The 25,788-nt window shown below is 34.2% G+C and overlaps 1 protein-coding gene across 3 annotated transcripts; it reads left to right on the top strand.

The window, feature by feature from the left end:
* The first annotated feature begins 1,084 nt into the window (after positions 1 to 1,084).
* LOC122047383 (kinesin-like protein KIN-14H) lies at positions 1,085 to 25,447 on the top strand. Of its 3 annotated transcripts, XM_042608632.1 has the most exons (15): positions 1,085 to 1,225; positions 1,289 to 1,516; positions 1,606 to 1,735; positions 1,852 to 1,964; positions 3,565 to 3,786; positions 3,859 to 3,933; positions 4,097 to 4,222; positions 4,289 to 4,430; positions 4,514 to 4,623; positions 4,936 to 5,097; positions 5,235 to 5,425; positions 24,438 to 24,519; positions 24,592 to 24,696; positions 24,784 to 24,888; positions 24,987 to 25,447. In XM_042608632.1, exons 1-15 carry the CDS (start codon positions 1,172 to 1,174, stop codon positions 25,161 to 25,163), a joined length of 2,022 nt encoding a protein of 673 aa, XP_042464566.1. In that variant the 5' UTR covers positions 1,085 to 1,171; the 3' UTR covers positions 25,164 to 25,447. The 3 variants fall into 3 exon arrangements, with proteins under 3 accessions (XP_042464566.1, XP_042464567.1, XP_042464568.1); XM_042608633.1 differs by lacking the exon at positions 1,085 to 1,225 and having other exon boundaries at positions 1,376 to 1,516; positions 1,606 to 1,763; XM_042608634.1 differs by lacking the exon at positions 1,085 to 1,225 and having other exon boundaries at positions 1,376 to 1,516; positions 1,606 to 1,754.
* Positions 25,448 to 25,788: the final 341 nt, after the last annotated feature.

Raw genomic sequence — 25,788 nt, forward strand, 5'->3', positions numbered from 1 at the left:
CAACATGTAATTTAATAGTTTGATATAATATTTCTATATACTTAAATTTTTGATATAATATATGGTATAAAATTGCTCGTCTTAACGCGGCGATACATTTATACAAAACTTCTATTCCTACTCCGAGCACACGCAATGGAGCCGTAAACAATGTAAAATACCATTTGAATATTTTCCACCAAAATTTGAATTTTATAATATCATTTACCGCATTTTATCTCTCTTTAAATAGTAAGTTATTCTTTAACTTTAAAGTTATAACAATAGTGATTTTCAATTTTATAATACATATGCTATTTCATAATTTTAAAAGAGATATACTGGTATTAGTTAGTCTAAATGAATTGATTGTTTGTTTATTTTTTTTTTCTAATTAACCATATATTTAAAGTATTGATCTAATGAAATGTATTATATTATTATTTTTAATATAATATAAATAATTTTAAAATATAAAATTTATAAATTATTATAACTTAATATACTTTTAAATTAAAAGTTAAAAATATGATATTATACTTAATTAAAATTTAAATAAATAAATTTATTAATTCACAAATTTAGTTTATAAATATTGATATACGAAGCTTCTTACTAATATTTGCATTTATTCATTTAATATATTCTATATTACCTAATAAATATAGTAGTCAAGTGATATAAACTCATTATGACTATTCAATTGATTTATAATCCTAATAAAATAATCCATAAAAAATTTAAAAATCTAGATTATATTTGTTTCTACAAGTCCAATTTATATTTTTATAAATAAAAATTAAAAGGATGAAAAAACTCTAGTCAAAATCTATAATATTTTTACTCTCTAGTTACTAATACGTATGTATATATAAAATTCAATCTATTAAAAAAATATTATATATTTTTTTATAAAAATAAATTTTTTTATCAATTTAATTAAAATTATTATAATAGCTGCTACGTACTTTTTACAATTAAAATGATTAATGTTAACCTTTTAATTTTTGTCCACAATTTATTTTGAAAGCTGAAGTTACTGCCTTTCCAAAATATCTTCGATTCAAAAATTTACATGATTGTCTAGATCTGTCTAATCGAACCGACTATAGTCTACTTACCGGTAATATACCCTTATCATTTCAAATCCCTAACGGATACTCTATCCTCCTCCATTTCCTCTCAGCGATTGATGGCTTCTTTCGGGATCTCCGGCAAGCGTCACTCGCCGAGAATCTCCTCGCACGTAGGTTCTTCACCGTCTTATTCTCCTGTAGGTTTCCGTCTGATCCACTCTTTGTCGTCGCAGAGCAAGGAGAATCGCGACGGGGCGTCCCTTGACAAGCGACGGCGGATGGTCGGCAAGGAGGCGACTCCACCGGATGAAACCAGGACGCGGAAGGTGTTTTCTTCTGTCAACTCTGATCCAGATCCCGTCGTTCCCCTTCACCATTCCGGGATTGAATTTTTGTCTCGGGAGGATGTGGAAAAGTTATTGGGAGAGGAGATGAAAGGGAAGAACAATAGTGATTTTAAGGTGACTTGAGTCTCGTGGGCTTAATTTTCTGTCTTCTGCCAAGGATTTTGTAATTTTATTCTCTGTGGGTATGTTTCATTAATTTGCAGATGATGGAATACGTTGAGAAGCTCAAGATTTGCATTAAATGGCACATGGCTCGTGAAGATGGATATTTAGAGGACCAGAAAAAACAACGAAATTTCATGGAGGATGAGGAGAAGAGACACAATGATATTGGTACCTGCCCATGGAGAATGTTGTATATGTGATCCAGCAGAACTTTTTTCTTCTCAGCTGAGAATGTATAGCGAATTATGCCTGTCAGCTAATATATCTTCAGATTTTGTCTACAGTGACTCGGTTGAGGGCAAAGATTGATGAACTGGAGACCATGAACAACGAGCCTAAGGCAGAAAATAGGAAATTCCTAGAAAATGAAAGAGATGCACAAATCACTTTTGAAAGTGTACGTATTTTCTCCTTAATGAAACATTTACACAAGAGATACAGTGGGTCAAGGATAAGGTGCCTTAGTACTTCACTAGGATTTCAAACATTGTTCTTAGTGTTTTGTATAACAAATTACTCATCTTCATGTTAGTTATATTAAATTTAATCAATAGGTTACTTATTCCAAAAGCTCAAACTATTAGGAAATAAACCAATATGTGCATTTCTATCGTCAACACTGACATCATAGATACTATGCATACCTATATCCAATATTATATATTCATGCATCATATTATATATTATTTTACATAAAAAAAAACTCAAAAATAAAAAATGAAAACACAAGAAAACTCAAAAACCGGGACCAAGAAAACTCAAAAACCAGGACCAAACCAACCTGAGAACTTTGGTTTGGATTTTTCCAGACAAAATTTTTGTTTTTTTCATTGGCCTGAGTTTTTCTCTTTAAAATCCGAATCATTTTGAGTCAGATCAGGTTTTCCCCATTTCATCCTACCACTTGGCCCAGTATTTCCTCAACTGTAACCTTATTAAACCAAATGTTCAATTCTTTAAAGAGTGATGATTTCTTGCAACATCCATACATGGCTTATGATATATTTACTTTTAATGATTTCTGAAAAATTAAAACACTACCAGAGTGCAAACAACCATGATAATTTTACTCTGGTGCTTCAGTCTAATAACCAACCTATACTGTAACATAAAAATGGATATTAAACTTTATCCATCTAGGGTTCCTTGTAGTTCCATCCCCACATTGACGCCATGAAATATGGCATGTTTCTAAATTGAGCATGCAGGATGTTGTTGGTGTGCTTTCCAAATAAATCTGTGGCTATATATATATATTTATTTATTTATCATGGTGAAACACTTACAATATTCATAATTATCATCTCTAAGTATGAATTCACTGCACGAACCCCTATTGATCCATGAATTGCCAAAATAGTTGTTACAATTATGTAAAAGAATGTCAGAATATTATTATTCAAAAACCATCTTTAATACTACAAATCAATGCCTGAAAAATTATTGCATAATATGGTTTGTGCTTCAGTGAACTTATCAAGTAGACTGCACAATAACTGTGTATAAATTCATTCATCAATTTAAGTTGCAAAATCTCCCACCTAGAAACAATGGATTTAAGTTGAATTTGGTTTGGTGTTGAATCGAAAGTTGATCTTTTATCCTATATTAATAAAAGAAGACAAGGGAGGAACAAAGAAGAAACAACAACAACTAAGCTTTATCCCACTAGGTGGGGTTGGCTAGGGACAAAGAAGAAAAAGGAAAAAAAGAGAAGGAAGAAACCTAATCTAACATTTGATATCCGGGTGGCTGAGCAGCTGGATACTTGACTTTGGCCTCAGAAAGAATGTGATTGCTATTGTTTAGATGAGCTTTTACTATTGAGTTTTTTTCTTCTTTTGGTTAATGTATTGTGAGTTCATCTCTTGAATAGAACATTGTATTTTTTTATTTCTATTTTTGTCAACTCAAAAGGACTTTCCGTGGCATTACTATTTCCTTCTAGTATATATCACAGCTTGGACCTAATTTGTTTACTGTGCTGGTATTCTCAGCAAGAAGAAATTAAACCAAAGGAAGTATTGAACATAAGAAAGATAAAGCATAAGGAACAATCAAATGAAGAATTAAGTTGTCTTAGAAGTGAATTGCAACAAGTCAAGGATGATTGCAATAAAGCACGAGCAGAAGTGCAGAGCTTGACACTTGTCATTGCCAAATATGAAGAAATTACTAAAACCCTGGATATGATAACTATGAAGACAGTTGATCTTGAGGTTTGTTTTTCTATCATCTTTTCATAATGCTGTTGATTGCACTGAAAATTTTCCCCCCTCTTTATGACATAGGAAACCTGTGCTTTCCAAAGAACAGAAATTTTGTCATTGCAGCATCAGCTTTCTGCTAAAAAGGATGAACTTAAGGTTAGTAGTCATTGCTCTTTCAACCATTTAATATTGTTATTTAATGCATTTGAATTTAAAAGAATTTTATTACATCATTACATTTGTGTATTGGTAGACTTCTTTGTTCCCACTTTATATAATGCCCATGTATTCAAGTTTGACATCCTTATTAATTTTGTAGCAAGCTGATTTGTCAGTCAATACAATGACATCCAAAGTTGAAGAGCAAAAGATAATTATAGAGGAGTTGAAAAATCATCTTGTGGAAGGAGAGAAATTGCTGAAAAAGCAGCATAATACCATATTGGTTGGTTAACACTGTTGTTTAACATTTTTAAAGCATATTTGGCACTAAAATTATGAGCTTCTGCAGGAACTTAAGGGAAACATTAGAGTCTTCTGCAGGGTTCGCCCTATTATGGCTAATAATGATTCTAGTGGGACAAATGGAGCAGTGATTTCATATCCCACCTCTGTGGAATCTTTTGGCCGGGGCATCGATTTGACACATGGTGGTATGATGATGCAATTTTTTTTTACAAGTTTGTGTTTTATATCCTTCAGTAACATTAAACACTGATTGTATAATTGTCAACAGCCCAAAAACATTCGTTCACTTTTGATAAAGTATTTAGCTATGAAGCTTCACAAGAAGATGTGTTTGTTGAAATCTCTCAGCTAGTGCAGAGTGCATTTGATGGGTACAAGGTAGTTTAGCTATTTATTCTTTGTTTATTTTTGACATATCTAATTGGAAAAGGCTCTTGGTTTGTTGTAACACTTCAGATAAGATGCTCTTTTTGTCTATATTGCCTCATAAGCTTCTTAACTATATTAATACTCACATTTTAGTTTCTTCAACTTTGCTTTGTTAACATACTAGCAACAATTCCTTTTCATTGTTATTGGCCTAATGAGAAAAAACTGCAATTTTAGTTGCTAGTTATCCAGGAAGCAAATAAAGTTTTATACTTCGATTGACTGTTCAATGTTAAGAAAGTTGACTTCTTTGAAATGCAGGTTTGCATTTTTGCTTATGGACAAACTGGTTCTGGAAAAACATACACTATGATGGGAAATCCAAATATACCAGAACAGAAAGGTCTTATATCTCGTTCTTTGGAGCAGATTTTTGAAGCTAGCCAATCACTTCAATGTCAGGGTTGGGAATACAAAATAAAGGTATATTATATATACATTAACTTGCTTTTACTTATGGCATTTGCTTAATTGTTTCCTCATGTATTATTGAAGGCATCCACAGTAACTTGCTTTCACTTTGGCATTTTCTTTGTTATTTTCCTCATGTATTATTGAAGGCATCAATGTTGGAGATTTATAATGAGACAATTCGTGATTTATTATCACCAAGTTGTTCAAGCAGCGTGGAGGGGAAACAATATTCTATTAAGCATGATGCTAATGGCAACACAGTTGTTTCTGACCTTACCGTGGTAGATGTATGCACAGAGCAGGCTGCACAGAGTCTGCACCAGGCTGCATGCAACAGGTGGCAACACTTTTCTACTATTATCAATTCTTAGTATTTATCAATTCTTAATTATTTCTTGACACTAATTAGTTAATTCTTTTAACCTAGATGCTAAAGCTGCTGTTTAAGCCATTGATTATTTTGTGACTCTATCGTTTTTCTAGAGCTAATCTATACTTTTCCCACATGCTTGGTCGGCCAATAATAATCATCCCAACTATTGATTACTTTTGATTAGGCCCTGGCCTATTTTACATTTGCCCAAACCCACATAAAGCTACTTTTCAATCAAACCATGACTCCAACAATGGATAAGGATTTAATCCATCTCTATGGAGCTTGTGAGATAAAAGGATGTCATATCAGAACATTTCACAAGTTTCTTCAGTTATTTAAATATAAGGATTTTTTTTTTAATAAAGTTGGACATTGTACTCTTGGTGAGAGAGGTTAGATCAGGAAAAGATAAGAATTGCTGATTCATGGACACAACAAATCAAACATTCATTTTCCGATGGATGCATTGGTCATATTGGTGCAAGGAAAGTACGGGTGCACTTTATACTTTTTGGATGCTAAGCAATATATATTTAACTAGGATTCAATTTTGATGGTTGCTTGGTGCTAGTAGAAAATAACTTGGTTTAAAATTTTGAGCTGTGCCGGAGTTTCGGTTTCAGATCGGAACGATACAATTTCAGTATCATATTGTGCCGATACAGTTTCGGTAGTTTTGGTCTCAGACCGGAACGACCGGTCATGGCCGGACCCAACCTGGATAATGGAGGGTTGCGTTAGGTTGCTAGTCAGTGTTAAAGCTGTGGTAAATATTCAATGAATGGATCCATTAAACTATTATGCTAATGCTAGGTTGTTCCCCGGAAGGAACACGTTACATGATCCGATTATAACGTCTCAGCAAGGACCGCTATATCTCCAGAACTCCGTGCAGTGCTAAATATGCAAGAGTTCGCGTTACAGGATCCGACTGTAATCTATCAGCAAGGACTGCTACATCTCCAAGAGAACTTGAGTGTAGTGTTAAATAGGCAAGAGTTCTCACACCATAGGTTGGATAAGAACAAATATGATAGGAAAAATAATAATCTAAGATTTGGAATATGGAACATAGGAATCCTCACTGGTAAATCAATGGAGGTAGTAGATATGATCAATGGAGGCAGTAGATATGATAATTAGGAGAAGAATTAGTATTTTATGTGTACAAGAGATAAATGGGTAGGTGAGAAGGCAAAGATGATATAGAACTTGGATTTTAAGTTATGGTACACTAGAAAGAGTAAAGCAAGAAATGGAGTGGGTATTATTGTAAAAGTTTGTTAAAGGATGAAGTTATAAGAGTAGTTAGAAAAGAGGATAGAATTATAGCTCTTAAGATAATAGTGGTGAAAGAAACTATGAACATAATTAGCGTATATGCATCGCAAGTAGGATTAGATGAAGCTACCAAATCAAGGTTTTGGGATGACTTAGATGAAATATTACAAAATATTCTACCAAATGAAATTATTTTAATAGGAGGTGATCTAAATAGGCATGTCGGAGTGAAAAATAAGGAATATGAGAGGGTACATGGGAGTTATGAGTTTGGAATGAGAAATAAAGAAGAGAAAACTATATTAAATTTTATGATAGGTTATGATGACCTTATATTAGCTAATACATTTTTTTAAGAAAAAGAGAAGAATACTTAGTTACGTTCAAAAGTGGGAATAATAAATAGTAAAATGACTTTCTTATGATTAGGAAGAAGGATAGAAAGATTTGTAAAAATTATAAAGTTATCCCTGGAGAACGCTTAACTACCCAACATAGATTAGTAGTGTTGGATATACGTTTCAAATATAGTATTAATAGAAAAAAATATATACAACTAGAATTAAGTGGTAAAAGTTAAAGGATGGGAAACAAAATATATTTAAGGAAAAGATAGAAGTACAAGTATTAGGTGAAATATACGATGACTCTAATACAACATGGGATAAGATGATATCAAAGTTGAAAATAGTAGATAAAAGTGTATCGATGAGTCAAAGGAACATGCACCACTAAGTAAGGAATCTTGGTGGTGGAATGAGAAAGTACAAGAGAAAGTGAAGGAAAAACGAATAACTTATAAGGAATTATATGTTTGTAAAAATGAAGAAAACTTAAAAAAATATGCAATAGTCAAGAAAGAAGCTAAGAAAGTAGTGAGTGACGCAAAGAATGAAACTTTTGAACGATTATATCAAAAATCGGATACAAAAGGAGGGGAAAAAGACATTTATAGAATAACTAAAGTGAGAGAAAGGAAAATAAGAGATTTTATCCAAATAAAATGTATTAAAATGAATGTAATAGGGTATTAATAAACAATGGAGAAATAAAAGAGCGGTGGAAGAGGTATTTCATCAACTTTTTAATGAAAGTTTAGGTGACCAACTTAACTTAGGTAATTTAAGTAGGTTAATGAGCATAGAAATTTCAATTTTTATCGTAGAATTCAAACTTCAGAAGTAGAACAAACTTTAAATGTATGCACAATGGAAAAATCGTTGGATCAAATGATATTTCGATAGAGGTATGGAAGTGCTTAGGGAAACAAGGCATTGAATAACTTACAAAATTATTTAACATGATATTGAAAACGAAAAAAATGTTTGATCAATGGAGGATAAGTACTCTTGTTCCCTTATATAAGAACAATGGAGACGTACAAAATTGTGCAAAGTATAGGGGTATTAAATTAATAAGTCATACCATGAAACTTTGGGAAAAAGTAATAGAAAAAAGATTAAGGAGATCGAAAATTAATTTGGGTTAATGCCTGGAAGGTCGACAATAGAAGTTATACATCTTAGACAATTAATTGAAAAATATCGGGAGTAAAAAAAAAATCTACACATGGTATTCATTGACTTAGAAAAAGCTTATAATAGAGTCCCAAAGAGAAATTATATGGAGAATTCTAGAAAAGAGAAGTGTTAGCATAATATATATTGAACTAATTAAGGATATGTACGAGGATGTAATAACCAGAGTACAGATTTTAGGCGGAGTAACTGAAGCATTTCCAATAAAGATACGGTTACATCGATCAACTCTAAGTCTTTATCTTTTTACACTAATTATGGACAAACTCACTACGCACATTCAAGACATAGTACCGTGGTGCATGTTGTTTGCAGATGAAACACGTGAAGGAGTAAATACTAAACTAGAATCTCGGTGGGAAATACTAGAAGGGAAAAGTTTTAGGCTTAATAGATTCAAAACAGAATATATGGAATTTAAGTTTAGCAATATTAGAAGTAATGAGACAATTGTTAAGATAGGAGAGGAGGAGTTGCTCGGCTTTAAATATTTAGGATTATTTTTGCAAAACGATGGAGGGATTGATAGAGATGTTTTACATAAAATACAAGTAGGATGTTGAAATGGGGGAGCATCGAGTGTTTTATATGACCGTAAAGTACCTCTAAAACTTAAAGGAAAGTTCTATAAAATCGTAGTTAGACTTGCTATGTTATATGGAGTTGAATGTTGAGCTATGATTCGAGCACATAAGCGGAAGATGTGAGTTACAGAGATGAGGATGTTAAGGTGGATGTGTGGACATACGAGGATGGACAAAATAAGAAATGAGAGCATTAGAGAGAGTTGGAGTCGCATCTATTGAGGGAAAACTCCGAGTGACACGTTTAAGATGGTACGAACCTGTACTTAGATGACCAATAAATGCTCCAGTTAGGCGATATGAAACTATGACAAACACGCATATCAAACGAGAAAGAGGAAGACAAAAAAAACTTAATTAGCAATAATAAAATAAGATAAAATTTGCTTAAGTATAGATGATGATATAGTAGTACATAGAGCTCAATGGCGTAAAATGATTCATATAGCCAATCCACCTAGTGGAATAAGACTTGGTTTTTATTGTTGTTTAAATGTTAAACAAAAACAAGTAAATATTTTTTTATTAAAGAAAATTGATATATCAATAAGTTGAATTAAAATTGATACATTATAATATGTTACTTTGCTAATACCAAAAGAAATGACGTGAATCAGATGGAAGTATTGGTTCTTATAATATTTTGGTTAGATCAATTCCATAGTTTTTCAACACCCAAATTAAATAATCATCCCATGACATGCAATATTGATATTGATTTAGATTTGATTTAGCACCACTAGAATTAGAATTTGTACAAGTACAGGATAAGGATAAATATACATCCCCAAGTGCTGATATGATGGATCACTATATGATGCATCAAAACTATAATAAGAAGGCTGAAAGTATAATGAACTTTGATTAGAATCAATCTCAGCTAAACTTTCTCGCATATCTTGATAATTATGAGCTTCCTTTTGTTTATCACTAGGTCAATGTTGATATCGAGTCTTAATAATTCTAGCTCCATGATCATCTTGGATTGCATGTGTGCAATTTTTCTAACATATTTAAGGCTCCGGTGTTGGAGAAGGGGGAACATAAGTGCTACAACAACTAGATGCATCACCATTGTCACCACTTCCATGAGTACTTGCATTGCTATCGACATCACTATCATCATTTTGAACATCTCATTGGACTACTGTGTTAGAAGGTGATGATGTTTCATCACTATCATCATGTTCTTCCTCATTAATTGTATCAAGTGGATTTTCACTAATTCTCAATTGGTCCCTTTCCTTAAAAGCAAATATTTTGACTTTTCTTTTCTCTTTAGTAAAAATTGCAAGAGTTTTACCTTTGCCTTTATCTACTTATTTTGGTTGAGTTTGGGGTTGGGATGTTTGAGAACATCTCGGTCGTGATCCTGAAAATCGAAATTCTCGGTCAAAAGCTTCATCATTATATTCTTCACTTACATCTCTTCTAGTTTGTATTTTTTCAATCTCTTGAATAAGAAATTGAGATGGTCGTGGAGGATCTTTAGTTTCATCAAGTAAGAAGGATTCACAACCTCAACGACGCTCCACCAATCCATCATTGGATCATCCTCAGTTTGGACAAATCCAATATCAAATAGGTCTACATCACTAGACTTTTGTTTTTCCTATTTTTCTTCTTCTGTTATCGCTCTTTGTTGAAGATGTATATTATAATAAACGTAGATCATCTTCTCCAAGCAACGATAAGAAAGATGATTTCGTATTTTTGTATGAATGACGGAGAAAGTTGACCAATTTCTTTTGCAGCCACTTGAAGACATTGTCTATGAGAGAATTTGTACGGTCATTTTTCAAATTTGGGGGTTCAAATTTGGAGTTGATGCTCCATATTGTAACCACCAATTAGCTCTAAGATAAATAAGAATAAAATTAAAATAGTATTTATATTTATTAATAATAATTAGTATTAATTTTTTCTATATTTACTGTATTCATTTTATATTTGCATGACACTGTAAAAAGAATCGCTAAAAAAATCTATACGCCTCTCGAAATAATCAATTTTCATCTCGATAGCTAATTTTCTATTTTTTTTGTAGACTTGATATATTACATTTATGAGGGCTACTAATAAATTTTCCTTTGTGGCAAGATTATAACGGTATTGATATGCCGGATTGAGATAATGATCTAAACTAATTAAACATCTATAATTATTAATAACAATATTAAAAATTCTTTATTATAAAAAATACGCACTTACCAAATGAATATGTTTAACCATTTGGTTGTCCCATCTTGTAGTGATTTTATTAATATAGTGTTGATACTTGGTTGGTGATTGTAGTCATCTCTTAATTTCTTCTTTTGTTTCATGAATTAGAGGGTAAACGACGTATAAGGGTTCTATTACTATAAGAATATTACTGTAGTCCCAAAATCTAGCATATATAGTAATTTTTTTTTACCTCCCTACCATTAGTAGTACTAGAGTATTAAGAGGCTTTCCAATCTTCATAAGTGAACATGACCTTCGATCCATTTTTTTCCTGAAACAATGATTTTAACAGGAGAAAGTGAGTTGCAAACTTAGTTGCTCCTGCCCGTTAATAAATTTCTTCATTAATCCGTAAACCCAAATGATGATTATAAAGGAATTTTGTTAACGATTGATCATTTGTCACTATCTTTTTTACTATATCGAGTTTATCAAAATCTGCCATCATCAAATCAATACAGTGTGTGGCACATGATGTCCAAAATAATGTTCGATACTGTTGCTCCAATAACTCTTCAGCCCTCTTGAAGTTGACACCGTTGTCTATAATTACCTGTACTATATGTTCTCCACCTATCTCTTGAACTACATTATCCATCAAATGATATATATAAGATGTATCATGATAAGCAACAGTCGTGTCAATATATTTATGAAATATGACTTTTCTATTGCAATAGTTGAGCCACTTCTTCCACTAGCCCCAACTAAGCTGCTTCCACTAGCACCAACTAGAACATCACTATGTTGCATATGCCACTCATATTCATATTGAGTTCGAGAGACTTTAAGAGTCGCTAAAAATTGTTCATTATTTAGAGACCTTCAAATTCATCATAGACTGGTTCTTTAGAGCTCCGCCTATCAAGCATTTCATGTTGTTTTTATTGTTTATACTGTAATTCTTTTTTGCCATCAAGTTCCTCTTTCATTGCACGACGTTGTAGTTTATACTTTAATTTTTTTTTTTTGCCAACAAGTTCCTCTTTCATTGCATGACGAATTTCTTGAAAAACTTTTGGGCATTTAGATACATCCGGATATCCACTAGCAAGATGTTTTAGGCATGTGATTCCACTAACACGTCTAATCATATCACAATGAAACATTACCAATGAAATCAATTTTCTAGAGTAGTAAAAAGATTAAATAAGTCAGAATAAATATTCATAATTACAACATTAATAACATCAATATAAAAAAATTATCTCATAAAAAATTATAAAAATAATATTTAATTTTAATAAAAATAAATAAATAAAATAAATATATTCTTATATATTTTAAATTTTTAAATAATTATTATATTACATAATAGAATTTTTATCTTAAGATAAAAGTTTAAATATTTATAAATATAGATATTAATAAAATTAAAAATTTAATTAATAAATATTATAATTATATTATTAATTATTAATTAAAAATTATATATATTAAATAATGCATTATCTCTTTATATATAAATAATATATTTTATAAAAATTTGATATAACACTATTATAATAAATATAACAGTTATTATAACATATAAATATATATTTTATTTAAATATAACAATTTTAATTAAACTGTTATATTGAATTTTTAATAAAACCTTATTCACTTCTCTGCGAAACCTGATTCCGTTTCCGTCGATTCTGCTTTCTTGTGTGATTTTGCTGCCCTCCTCTACTTGCAATTCCGATAGCCAACATCTCTTCTCTACTAAAATTACAAATTTATTATGGCACCTGACTATCCAAAGAAGTGTGATCGTCACCTCGTCGTCTCGCTGCCGCTATTGAACTCTTGCCGGTTGCCCTTGCCAATCGCCTTCACTGACCTAATCTTTGGCTAATCGCCCTCGCAGATGTTTCTAGGTAAGTCTTCATCGTCTATATAGTTTTTTTTCCTGATTAACGTGATCTCGTGATCGATAGAAGGAATTAATTCCTTATATTGCGTATTGTGTCACAACTCGACGCATGTGATGCCCCATGTGAAATTCTCACGTGCGTGTTGTGCCGGTCCGGTGCCGGTCCCACATCAGAACAGTAAAAATCATGTGTATTGGACAGAACGATTTGGTATTTTAAAACCATAAATAGTTGATTTCATGGTTTCAATTCAAGTACCAATTGATAGCGGTTGGCATGGTTGAAACGTTTCAATCTAGCTTAATTAAAAACAAGACTGTGTTGGGCATGGTTAAATAGTGTTCCACTCGTGCCAGTTGTAGGAGCAGGTTCAAACAAAAAAAAAAACTCCCCATTACTCATCCTTTAATTTTATTTGTGGATCATGGGAAAGAGGGAATGGAAGTTCAAACAAAGCAGAGCTTTTCAAAGTAGGAGAAACTAATATGTATCTATATCCTCTATTTGTGTTAGTTCTAGCTCAACTTTTTACTAGTTGCTAACTAAGATATAATTGTGGACATGGTTTAAAATACCGAGTCGTTCCACTTGATGCACACGGTTTTTATCGTTCAGATGTGGGACCGACACTGGCACCCGACTGGCATAGCACGCACTGAGAACTTTGCATGCGTCATCGCATGCTTCTTCGTGTGCGTTGAGTTATGACATAGTACGTGACATAAGGAATCAATTCTATTTCTCCTGTCGATCATGAGATCATGTTAATCAGAAACAAAAAGTTATATAAACTATGAAGACTTGCCTGAAAGCATCAATGAGGGAGATAACTAAAGATTATGTTAGCAAAGGCGATTGACAAAGGCAATCGATGAGAGTTCAGTAGCAGCGGTGAGGCGACGATCACAGTTCTTCGACATGTACCATAGTAAAATTTCAATTTAAGTAAAGAGATGCTGGTAGTTGGAATCGCAAGCAGAGGAGGGTGGGGAAGTCACGAGAAGGCGGAATCGGCGGAAACATAATTACGTTTCACAAAGAAGTGAATAGGTTTATTAAAAATTCAATATAACAGTTTAATTAAAATGTTATATTTACATAAAATATATAATTATATGTTATAATAATTGTTATATTTACTATAATAGTGTTATATTAATTTTTTATAAAATATATTATTTATATATATAAATATATAATGTATTATTTAATGTATATATAATTTTTAATTAATTATTATATAAATGGTAATTATATATTATATAAATTAATAATTAATTAATCAAATTAATAATATAATAATCATATTTGTTAATTAAATTTTTTATTTTATTAATCTCTATATTTATAAATATTTAAACTTTTATCTTAAGATAAAAATTCTATTATGAATATAATAATTATTTAAAATTTTTAAATATATAAGAAGATATGTATTTCATTTATTAAAATTAAATATTATTTTTATAATTTTTTATTACATAAATTTTTTATATTAATGTCATTAATGTTGCAATTATGAATATTTATACTAAATTATTTGACGTTTTTACTACTATTAATTTTTTATAATAAATAAGTAATAACACCAAAACAACAATCTTATGATTATGCTTGGAGATATATATGTCGATTATAAAATTTATTTCATTGGCAATGCTTACATTGCGATATGATTGGACGTGGTAGTAGAATCACATGCCTAAAACATATTGTTGGGATATCCGGATGTTTCTAAATGCCCACAAGTTTCTTAAGAAATTCGACGTGCAATTAAAGAGGAACTTGAAATGTAAAAAAGAATTAAAGTATAAACAACGACAATGTGAAATGCTTGATAGGCGGAGCTATAAAGAACCAATTTATGATGAATTTGAAGGTTGTTGTGAAGATCCAAATAATGAAGAATTTTTAGCAGCTCTTAGTGTCTTTCGAACTCAATATAAATATAAGTGGCATATAGAACCATCAATTTGGATTGGGGCCGTCGGATTAGCCTATCCTGCCAAATAATTTAAGTGGTTCGGGTTGAAATTTTATTAACCCAAGCCTATCGTGGGCCGACACATCTAGGCCCGCAACTCGCGCGGGTCGGCCCGCGACAGGCTTGGGTTGGCCCGCGGGTTGAGAAATACATATAAACCAAATTTTATGTTAATTTATTATCTTTTTTTGTTGTAATTTTGAAGTAAAAATAATACTTTTTATCAAATATAAGTATGTGTTTGTGCCCATTTACATTTAAAATGCTTGTTTCCGGACTAACTCGTAACTCGCCTTGGATTGGGTTGGGTCCCAACCCAACAAGATGACGGGTCGGCTCGTCCTGCCCCGCCAAATGGTTGGTCTGCCATGGGCTGACCCGCCCCGCCATCGGTTGACCCATCTTACAACTCTAGTGGCATATGTAACATAGTGATGCTATAGTTGGTGCTAGTGGAAATGACTCAACTACTGTAACGACATTAGGGAGGAGTGAAAGTGTTCAACACAGGATGGTATTTGGTTGTTTCTTTTCTTCTATGGGACGAAGACATACAGTTGATATTGTTGATATTGATCGACTAGCATTCCTAGACCAAGCTAACAAACATACATGGATTGATGTTGCTTATACAAGGGAGAAGAAATCAATAGGTTAAAGTATTACTAAATTTTTTCATTTATGTTGAATACTATAAATATAGCTAGGGGTAATTTTGTAATTATGTTGTATATCTCTTTCCTATAAAAACAAGTAACCCTATAGTATCCATACAAGGATAGGGTTTTATCCAACTTCTCTAGTTTCTCTTTTTCTTATATGGTATCAGAGCCAAACCTTAATTTTTCCTTGGCCGCCGACGCCGATTCCTGCCTCCATTAGTCGCGCTTGGACGGAGAAGATCTCAATCAGTAGACGTCTCTCCCAATCCCTCTTCTCCCTCTCGCGTCGCCCGTGAGCACAAGTCGTCGCCGTTCCTCCCTCGTCTCCCTCTTGCGTTGCCCGTGAGCACAAATCGTGCACGTTCCCTGCACGCACCTTCCTTGCGTCGCACCATCGCGTACGTTCCTTGTGTCGTAGCAAACCCTAATTTGTCTAACGCTGCCGCCCTCCTTTTTCTATTTTCTTCGACAACGCAGATCGCTGCCGCCCTCTTCGCACGCAGATCGAACCGACGTTGTGCGCACACTGTCGTCCTCTCCTGCAGTCCAGCGACAGGGAGAAACTCCGTGCCTATCTCCGGAGAGCTGCGATGTTGCCGAAGAGTCAGGTTGCTGCCCTCTTTAACTGAGCTGATTAATGGCTACCTCTAGCACTCCAGTTTTGATCTTTACCAACCACATCATTGCACCACTCTCTTCCGAGCAGTTGGATGGTAAGAACTACTTCTCTTGGGCCTCTCACATTGAGCTTTGACTTGTTGGACAGGGTTATGAGACACATTTCTCTCAAACCGAAGAAGATATCCAAGTTGCTGATCGTCCTATGTGGAAAAAAGTTGACGCCGAGTTGTGTTGCATTATCCGAGCCACCATCCATCTCTTAGGGATGCCTTCCACACTCACAAAACCTATAAAGCTATTTGGACACAGGCTCAACAACTCTTTACAAACACCTCTCGGCGACTTTATCAAGTTTGTGAAGATCTCATGACCATCCTTAGTGCCCATCAGGTTAAGGATTCAATGTCAACTTATTTGGGTTCAGTCTCTAGCTTTCTTTGTGATTCAATGAACTACTTCCACCTGCGACCACTCCTGTTGTAGAACTTGAAAATCAGAAGAAGTTTTTTATGTCTCTGCCTTTATATGGTCTGCCCACATATTATTCTCATGTTCACGATCAGATCCTGGGCAGCCCCACAGAAGCTACCATGGACAATACCTGGGTGACTCTCCTCCGTGTCCCTGCCAAAGTTTTGACGTTGTCTCCTTCCGTTACTGTTGGCTCGTTAGCTTTGGTCTCTTGAAACAACAACATGCCTCCACCTAGTAAGGGTGGCAAAGGATGTCCTTGGTGTGATCACTGCCACCGGCTAGAACACAGGATTGATAAGTGTTGGAGTCTCCATGGTCGACCTCCTCACGTTGCTCAGATCGCTCAGAGTTCTGTTGCTTCTTTAGCTTCCGTTGCACAATTGCCACCGGATCTGATCCCACCGCCTTCATATGCTGACTTTCTGAAATGGTATGAGGATCGTCAGACTTCAGATTCTATTGCCGTTGTCACACACGCTGGTAATTCCTTTACTGGCATATCTCGCTCTTCGGGTCCTTGGGTTCTTGACTTTGGGGCCACCGATCATATCACTAGTAATAAATCCTTTTTTTCTTCTCTCTACTTCTGGTTATTTTCCCTTTGTCACCATGGCCAATAGTTCCCAAACTCAGTCCCAGGGTGTTGGTATTGTTCATCCTTCCCCGTCTCTTTTTATCAATAATGTTCTTTATATCATCGGAGCTCCTTTTAATTTATTGTCAATAAGCCAACTTACTCTGACCTTTGATTGTGTCATCTCTTTTACTAAAACTTATGTTTCCTTACAGGACCGGAGTACGGGGAGGATGATTAGCTTCGAATGTGAGTCTCATGGCCTATATAGGCTTTAACAAACCTCTCTTGTTGGTTCGACGATGACATCTACACTTCTTATTCATGCTTAGTTTGGACATCCAGGCATGGATAAGTTGAAACAATTACGTCCAAGTCTTTCTCACTTAGTGTCCTTGTCTTGTGAGTCGTGTCAATTAGGAAAGCATGTTCGCAGTTCTTTTTGTCCTCGTACTGTGAGTCGAGCTATGTGCCCTTTTGCTTTGGTTCATTCTGATGTTTGGGGTCCGAGTCATATTTCTTCTATTGGGATCACGATAGTTTGTTACTTTTATAGACGATTTTTTTCGTTGTACTTAGTTATATTTGATGAAGGGTCGTTAAGAATTATTTCCTATTTTTCCAGTTTTTTTCCGTGAAATCAAAACTTAATTTGGTATTTCTCTTCGAACTTTGCAAAGTGATAATGCATGCGAGTATCTATCTACTCAGTTTTGTACCTTCTTGGATCTCACAGTGTGTTGCATCGCAAGTCTTGCCCTCATACCCCTCAACAGAATGGAGTTGCAGAACGTAAGAATCGTTATCTCCTCGGGACCACCCGGACTTTTCTTCTCCACTTTCATGTTCCTCTTCAGTTTTGGAGTGACGTTGTACTTACTGTGTGCTATCTCATCAATCGCATGCTTTCCTCAACTCTCCAAGGTAAGATACCTCATAATGTAATTTATCCTCATCAGTCTCTTCATTCTTTACCACCTAGGGTCTTTGGTTCTATGTATTTTGCTCATGCTCTTAATCTTGGCATTGACATTTTCTCTCCCATGTCTCATAACTGTCTCATAAGTGTGTTTTCCTTGGATACTCTCAGTCTCAAAAAGGGTATAAGTGTTATTCCCCTACTCTCCGTCAGTACTTTATCTCTGCTGATGTCACGTTCTTTGATTCGGTTCCCTTTTTTAGACCTCACGCATCTCCATCCGAGTTCTTTCCTTCTTCGCTTGCACCAGTGACTGTATTTTATCCTCCAGGGGTGTCTCTATCACCTCCAGACCCATCTCCTCCTTTGTAGGTTTATCAGCGTCGTCCTCGCCCTGTTTTGCCGCCGCCCATCACTGATACTGCCATGGACATATTTTTGGAGCTGAGTCCTTCGCCTCTTCCTCCGGTCCCGTCTCCTAAGTCTGATATTCCCATTGCACTTCAGAAAGGTATACGTTCCACTCGTAATTCTTCTCCTCATTATATTTCTTTGAGTTATCATCGTCTTTCTCCTTCCTACTTTTCTTGTCTTTCTTCCTTGTCGTCTGTTTCTCTTCCAAAGATTGCAGGTGATGTCTTTGCCCATCCAGGTTGGAAACAGGCTATGCTCGATGAAATGTGTGCCTTGCACCGCAGTGGGACTTGGGACCTCGTTACTCTACCATTTAGGAAGTCAGTTGTTGGTTGTCGATGGGTGTATACGGTGAAAGTTGGTCCAGATGGCACGGTTGACCGGCTTAAGGCTCACCTCATAGCTAAAGGCTATACTCATATTTTTGGATTGGATTATGGGGACATTTTTTCTTCTGTTGCCAAGATGCCTTCTGTGCACCTTTTCCTATCGATTGTTGCGATTCAACATTGGCCTCTTTATCAGTTGGACATCAAAAATGCATTCTTACATGGTGACTTGCTCGAGGAGGTCTACGTGGAGCAACCTCCGTATTTTGTTGCTCACGGGGAGTCTTCTAATCTTGTATGTCACCTGCGGGAATTTTTATATGGTCTCAAGTAGTCACCCAGGGCATGGTTCGGTAAATTTAGTACTGCAATTCAATAGTTTGGCATGACTCGGAGCAAGATTGACCATTTTGTCTTTTATCGCCATTCATCTACTTGTTGCATCTACTTAGTGGTTTATGTTGATGATATTGTCATCACATGTAGTGATAATATCGGGATTTTACAGGTGAAACAACATTTTTTCAAACATTTCTAGACAAAAGAAGTCGACAAACTCAAATATTTCTTAGGGATAGAAGTAGCATAGTCTAAAGATGAGATCATCATATCCCAAAGGAAGTATGCAATGGATATTCTGAAAAAAAACAGGAATGTTAAACTCAAAGACAGTCAACAACCCCATAGTTCCTAATGTCAAGCTCCTGCCAAATCCGAGGGAGCCTCTTCCAGATCCTGAACGGTATAGATGATTAGTAGGGAAACTAAGCTACCTTACTGTTAGATATTTTGTTGGTAGTAAGTGTAGTAAGTCGATTTCTCAACTCTCTATGCAAGGAACATTGGGATGCTGTGACTCGCATTATTCGATATATCAGAGGCGCACCAGGAAAGGGTCTTTTGTATGAAGACAAAGGACATACTCGAATTATAGGATATTCTGATGCAGATTGGGCAGGATCTCTTACTAATAGAAGATCCACTTCTGAGCTTTGTATATTTGTCGGAGATAACCTTGTTTCTTGGAAAAGCAAAAACCAGAATGTTATGGCAAGATCCAGTGCAGATGCAGAGTATCGAGCTATGGCCATAGCCAGTCAAGAGATTATATGACTAAAACAGTTGCTTCAGGAATTAAAGTTTGGAGAGGTTACACAAATGTCACATATATGTGACACCTAGTTTTTCATGAGAGGACAAAGCATATTGATATTGACTGTCACTTTGTTAGAGAGAAAGTCATATCTGGAGAAATATCTACTAGCTTTGTCAACTCACATGATCAACTAGCAGATATATTCACTAAGTCACTAAGAGGTCCCCGAACTGACTACATATGTAACAAGCTTGGTGCATATGATCTATATTCTCCAACTTGAGGGGAGTGTTGAATACTGTAAATACAATTAGGGGTAATTTTGTAATTATGCTTTATATCCTCTTCCTATAAAAACAAGTAACCCTGTAGTATCTGTACAAGAATAGGGTTTTATCCAACCTCTCTAGTTTATCTTTTTCTTACAATTTCAATCAAATTCCTCTCAATACAGTAAACAACACATACTATCGCAGCATGGTGTAGCAAACAACACATACTATTGCAGCATGGTGTCTAACATTCAAAAATTTGGATATAGTATTCAACCTTTGACTGTATATAAAATTTCCGGGCCGTATTTAGATAAACAAATGGAGGAAATCAAGACTGGAATCCTATCATGCAAGAAGCAATGGGGTTTATATGGGATTACATTGATGTGTGATAGCTGGACAAGACCTACACAAATGAGCATTATCAACTTTTTATTATATTGCAATAAAAAGGTGATGTATACGTAATTGCATATTATCAAGATGCATCTTATGTATATCATTTGATGAAAAACGTAGTTCAAGAGATAGGTGGAGACGATATAGTGTAAGTAATTATAGACAACAATGCCAACTTCAAGAGGGCTTGAGAGTTATTGGAGCAAAAGTATCGAACATTATTTTGGACACCATGCGCAACACACTGTATTGATTTAATGATGATAGATATCAATAAACTTGATATAGTAAAGAAAGTAGTGAGAAAAGGTCAATCGTTAACCAAATTCCTTTATAATCATCATTAGGTTAACAGATTAATGAACACATTTATTATTGGGGAGATTTTGCAACCAGGAGAAATTAGGTTTGCAATTCACTCTTCTATTAAAATCGTTGTTTTAGAAAAAAAAGCTGGATTGAAGAGCATGTTCACTTTTGAAAAAAAAAATAGATCTGCTTTCTTAATAGTTCTCTAGTCCTGGCCCACAGATATGGAGGGAGGTAAATATAGGTACACAGGCGTTAGATGCATGATGGGGTAAAACCCCAGGTCATCAGTTCCTGAGAATCGACCCCTGACCATTACGTCAGAGATGTCATGCGTCCACCATCTGCGCTACACCTGGGGGCACATGTTCACTTTTGAAGATTGGGAAGTGTCTCGATACTCTAGTACTACTAAAGGTAGGAAGGTAAAAATATTATTATATTGTAGATATTCTTATAGCGATAGAACTCTTATACGTCATTTACCGTCTAATTAATGAAGCAAAAGGGGAAATTAAGAGACGTCTATAGTCACCAACTAGTATTAACATTATATTGATATAATCACTACAAGATGAAACATCCAAATGGGAAACATATTCATTTGGTAGATGCATATTTTTTTATGAAAATGAATTTTTAATATTGCTATTTATAATTATATATGTTTAATTATTTTAATTTATTATCTCAATTCGATATATTAATATCGTTATAATCTTGCCATAAATGAAAATTTATTAGTAGCCCTTAGAAATGTAATATCAAGATTATAAAAATTAGAGAATTAGCTGTTGAGGCTATTAATGAAAGTTGATTATTTCTAGAGGCATATGGTTCTTTTAGCGATTCTTTTGCAATGTCATGTAGATATAAAATTAATGCATGTAACTATAAAAAAATTATTACCAATGATTGTCAATAAATATAAATACTATTTTAATTTTATTTTTATTTATCTTACAGCTGAGTGGTGGTTACAATATGAAGCATCTTGCCATAAATGAAAATCTATTAGTAGCCCCTAGAAATATAATATCAAGATTACAAAAATTAGAGAATTAGCTGCCGAGGCTATTAATGAACGTCGAGAGTTATATGGTCCTTTTAGCGATTCTTTTGGAGTGTCATGTAGATATAAAATAAATACAAGTAAATATAGAAAAAAATATTACTGATTATTGTCAATTAATATAAATACAATTTTATTTTTATTTATCTCAAAGTTGAGTGGTGGTTACAATATGAAGCGTCAGCCCTAAATTTGAAAAAGATTGTCATACAAATTCTCTCGTAGACAACGTCTTCAAGTGGCAGTGAAAGAAATTGGTCAACTCTCTCTCTCATTCATACAAAAGTACAAAATCATCTTTCTTATTGTTGCTTGAAGATGATCTACATTTATTATAATATGCGTCTTTAACTAAGAGATCATAACAAAAGAACAAGAATAAGAAAAACAAGCATCTCGTGACGTAGACCTATTTGATATTGGATTTGTCCAAATTAAGAATGATCCAATGATGGATTGGTGGAGCACCATTGAGTCTGTGAATCCCTCTTACTTGATGAAACTAGAGATCCACCACGACCATCTCAAATTTTTACTCAAGAGATTGAAAAAAATACAAGCTAGAGGAGATGTTGGTGAAGAACATAATGATGAAGCTTTTGACTAACAATTTCGATTTTCCTAATCTCGTCGAGACATTCTCAAACATCCCAACCGCAAACTCAACCAAAGCCTGTAGCTAAAGGTAAAGTTGTTGCAATTTTTACTAAAGAGAAGAAAAGCCAAAACTTTTGCTTATAAGAAAAGGGGTCAATCATGAATTAGTGAAAATCTACTCGATATAATTGATGAGCAAGAACACGATGATGGTGATGAAACATCATCACCTTCTTACACTATAATCTGACGAGAAGTTCAAAATGATGATAATTATGTCGATAGTAGTGCAAGTACTTAGAAGTAATGATAGTGGTGATGCATTTGGTGGTTGTAGCACGTATGTTCCCCTACTCCAGTGCCAGAGCCTTAGACATATGAGAAAGATTACATACATGCAACCCAAGATGATGATCATGAAACTAAAATTATTAAGATTGAGTATCAATGTTGACCTAAGGGTGACAAACAAAACGAAGCTCATAATTATAAAGATATATGATAGAGTTTAGCCGAGATTGATTCTGATCAAAGTTCATTATATGCTTAGCCTTCTTATTGTAGTTTTAATGCATTATATGCTGATCCATCACATCAGAGTTTGGGGACGTATGTTTATCCTTATTCTATACCTGTACCAGTTCAGATTCCAATGGTGTTAGTCCAAATCCAATTTGCAGTGGTCAGTCAAGATATGCTGATGGACATGTGGCGAAATCAATATCAATATTGTATATCATATGATGATTATTTAATCTGGGTGTTGGAAAACTATAAAATTGATCTAACCAGAATGTTACATGAACTAATGCTTCCATCTGATTCTTGCTACTCTTTTTGGTATTAGTAAGATTATGTATTATGATGTATCAATTTTAATTCGAGTTATTGATATATTAATTTTCTTTAAAGAAAAATATATTTACTTGTTTTTGTCTAATATTTATATTTATAAATTTAAAAACTACCAAAACTGTAGCAGCTACGATACGATACCAAATCATATCGTTCCAACGCAGGACCGAAACTTCGGCACGACTCGAAATTTTAAATCATGATTATGGATATAGGGAGAAACAATTTTAATAGATGTCTAAGGTGTATTGTTTATTGGTCTGAACTAGGATGCACAACATCTGTTTTGATATAAAAAAAGTGTAAACATTAGTAGAGATACATAATACTTTTGTAACTGGTTACTCCAAAATTTGAATTCAATTTTTAAAATTTTTATAAGCTTTATAGGTGGGGGTAAAGAAGTGGAAGGAATTGATGAATTAAAATTCGTTTAAGCTGATCTCGATTTGAAAGGTGAGTGAGCTTGGTTGAGTAGGCTAGTTAGGTTCCTTGAGCAGTCAGACCACGCACCTTCCCTTATCTTCTTGCTCATCCCACCTGAATGGACCAGCCAGTCTAGATCAAACACCTAATCTACCCAGCTCGATCAACCCACCCAGCCTGACCAGTCCAACTGAACCGACCAACACTGCATCCTATATGGATTGATTAGTCTACTTGGATGTGAATGGACGAGGGTACAGATGAGAGGCTTATTGATAGTCGCTTACTGATGAGTGATGTTCGGAAAATTATTTTCCGAACAAGTAATTTTTCTCAAAAAATTACCTATTTTTTTATTGACCAAAATAAATTTTTTATTGGCCATGATGTTCCATTTCACCCAATATTGAATATTTTCTTGGAGAATAAATACATGAAATCATCTGTTCCATATGATAAGTGCTGCTATTCCTGTTCAGATCACTAGGAAAGACAAACATGAATGAGCAGTCCTCAAGAAGTCATGTCATTTTCACCTTGAAGATTGTTGGCACCAATGAGGTGATTAACAGATCATCATTATCTGTTAGAGATCGCCATTGACTACTCATATATTCTTTGATTTGGTTTCAGAGCACCAAAGACCAGGTTCAAGGCATACTCAACCTGATAGATCTTGCTGGAAGTGAGCGTCTAGCAAAAAGTGGTTGCACGGGTGATCGCCTGAAAGAAACTCAGGTTCAACTTCTTTGTGGCGAAGAATAAATTTTTGTTCAAATTTTTAGTTGATAGATTATTTACATGCCTAAGGCTATTTTAACGCAGGCTATTAACAAAAGTTTGTCCGCGCTGAATGATGTGATTTCTGCGCTTGCAAATAAAGAAGACCATGTTCCCTTCAGAAACTCTAAGTTAACTTATCTTTTGCAGGTACAGAAACTTCCTCCAGAAATTCTTGTGATGTAATTTAGAATGTGAACTTTTGAATTTCCAAGTGCATCTTGTCTGATTACGTTTAACCTAAACAGCCTTGCCTTTCTGGAGATTCTAAGATACTAATGTTACTGAACATTTCGCCTGAGGCATCCTCATCTGGAGAATCCATTAGCTCACTACGTTTTGCTGCAAGGGTCAACAACTGTGTCATTGGCATTCCTCGACGACATATCCAGATGCGGTCACGTTCAGATTCACGACCCCTCTGATTGATAGATACTCATTATCATTAATACTTAATCTCCATCTGTACTCTAATATTCTCTACTGTAAGTTCTGTGATCTATCATCCGTTCTGCGTTGGTCTAAAAAAAGTGAGATTTGAGATTGTCAGCATATTTTATTCTGTAGGCAAGAACAGTTTTTAGTTCAATTCAGAGTTTTATATCTTCCAACACACGGGTTGTTGAACTTTGTGATTCTTAAGCTTGTCGACTTCAACAGTTTGTATCTCTGACTGGATTGGATGATTAATAAACATTTTTTAGTTCAATTTATACTTGTATAAAATAGTGATAGCCTTCATGAAATTCTTAGGAATCCATTGAAAAGTCATTTCATCAAGGTAATTTTCATCTTTTGCTAGTCTAAATAACTATGATATCACTGTTATTGTATTAATAGTTCTTTTAACAATTCCTTCTCAATGATGCAAATGACAAAATATGATCATTGATAAATTTGTAATGTCCTTAGAAATTAGTTTATGTTAATTAATGATCTTGTGATTGGAGAAGATTACAAATTTCTTAAAGTCTGCACAATGAGAGACAGACTGAGAGCTGACACTTTAAGTTATTGGGCATATGAATATATATTAATCACAAGAATCAA

This window comes from Zingiber officinale, chromosome 2B (assembly GCF_018446385.1).
Source record: "Zingiber officinale cultivar Zhangliang chromosome 2B, Zo_v1.1, whole genome shotgun sequence".
Taxonomy (NCBI): Eukaryota; Viridiplantae; Streptophyta; class Magnoliopsida; order Zingiberales; family Zingiberaceae; genus Zingiber; species Zingiber officinale.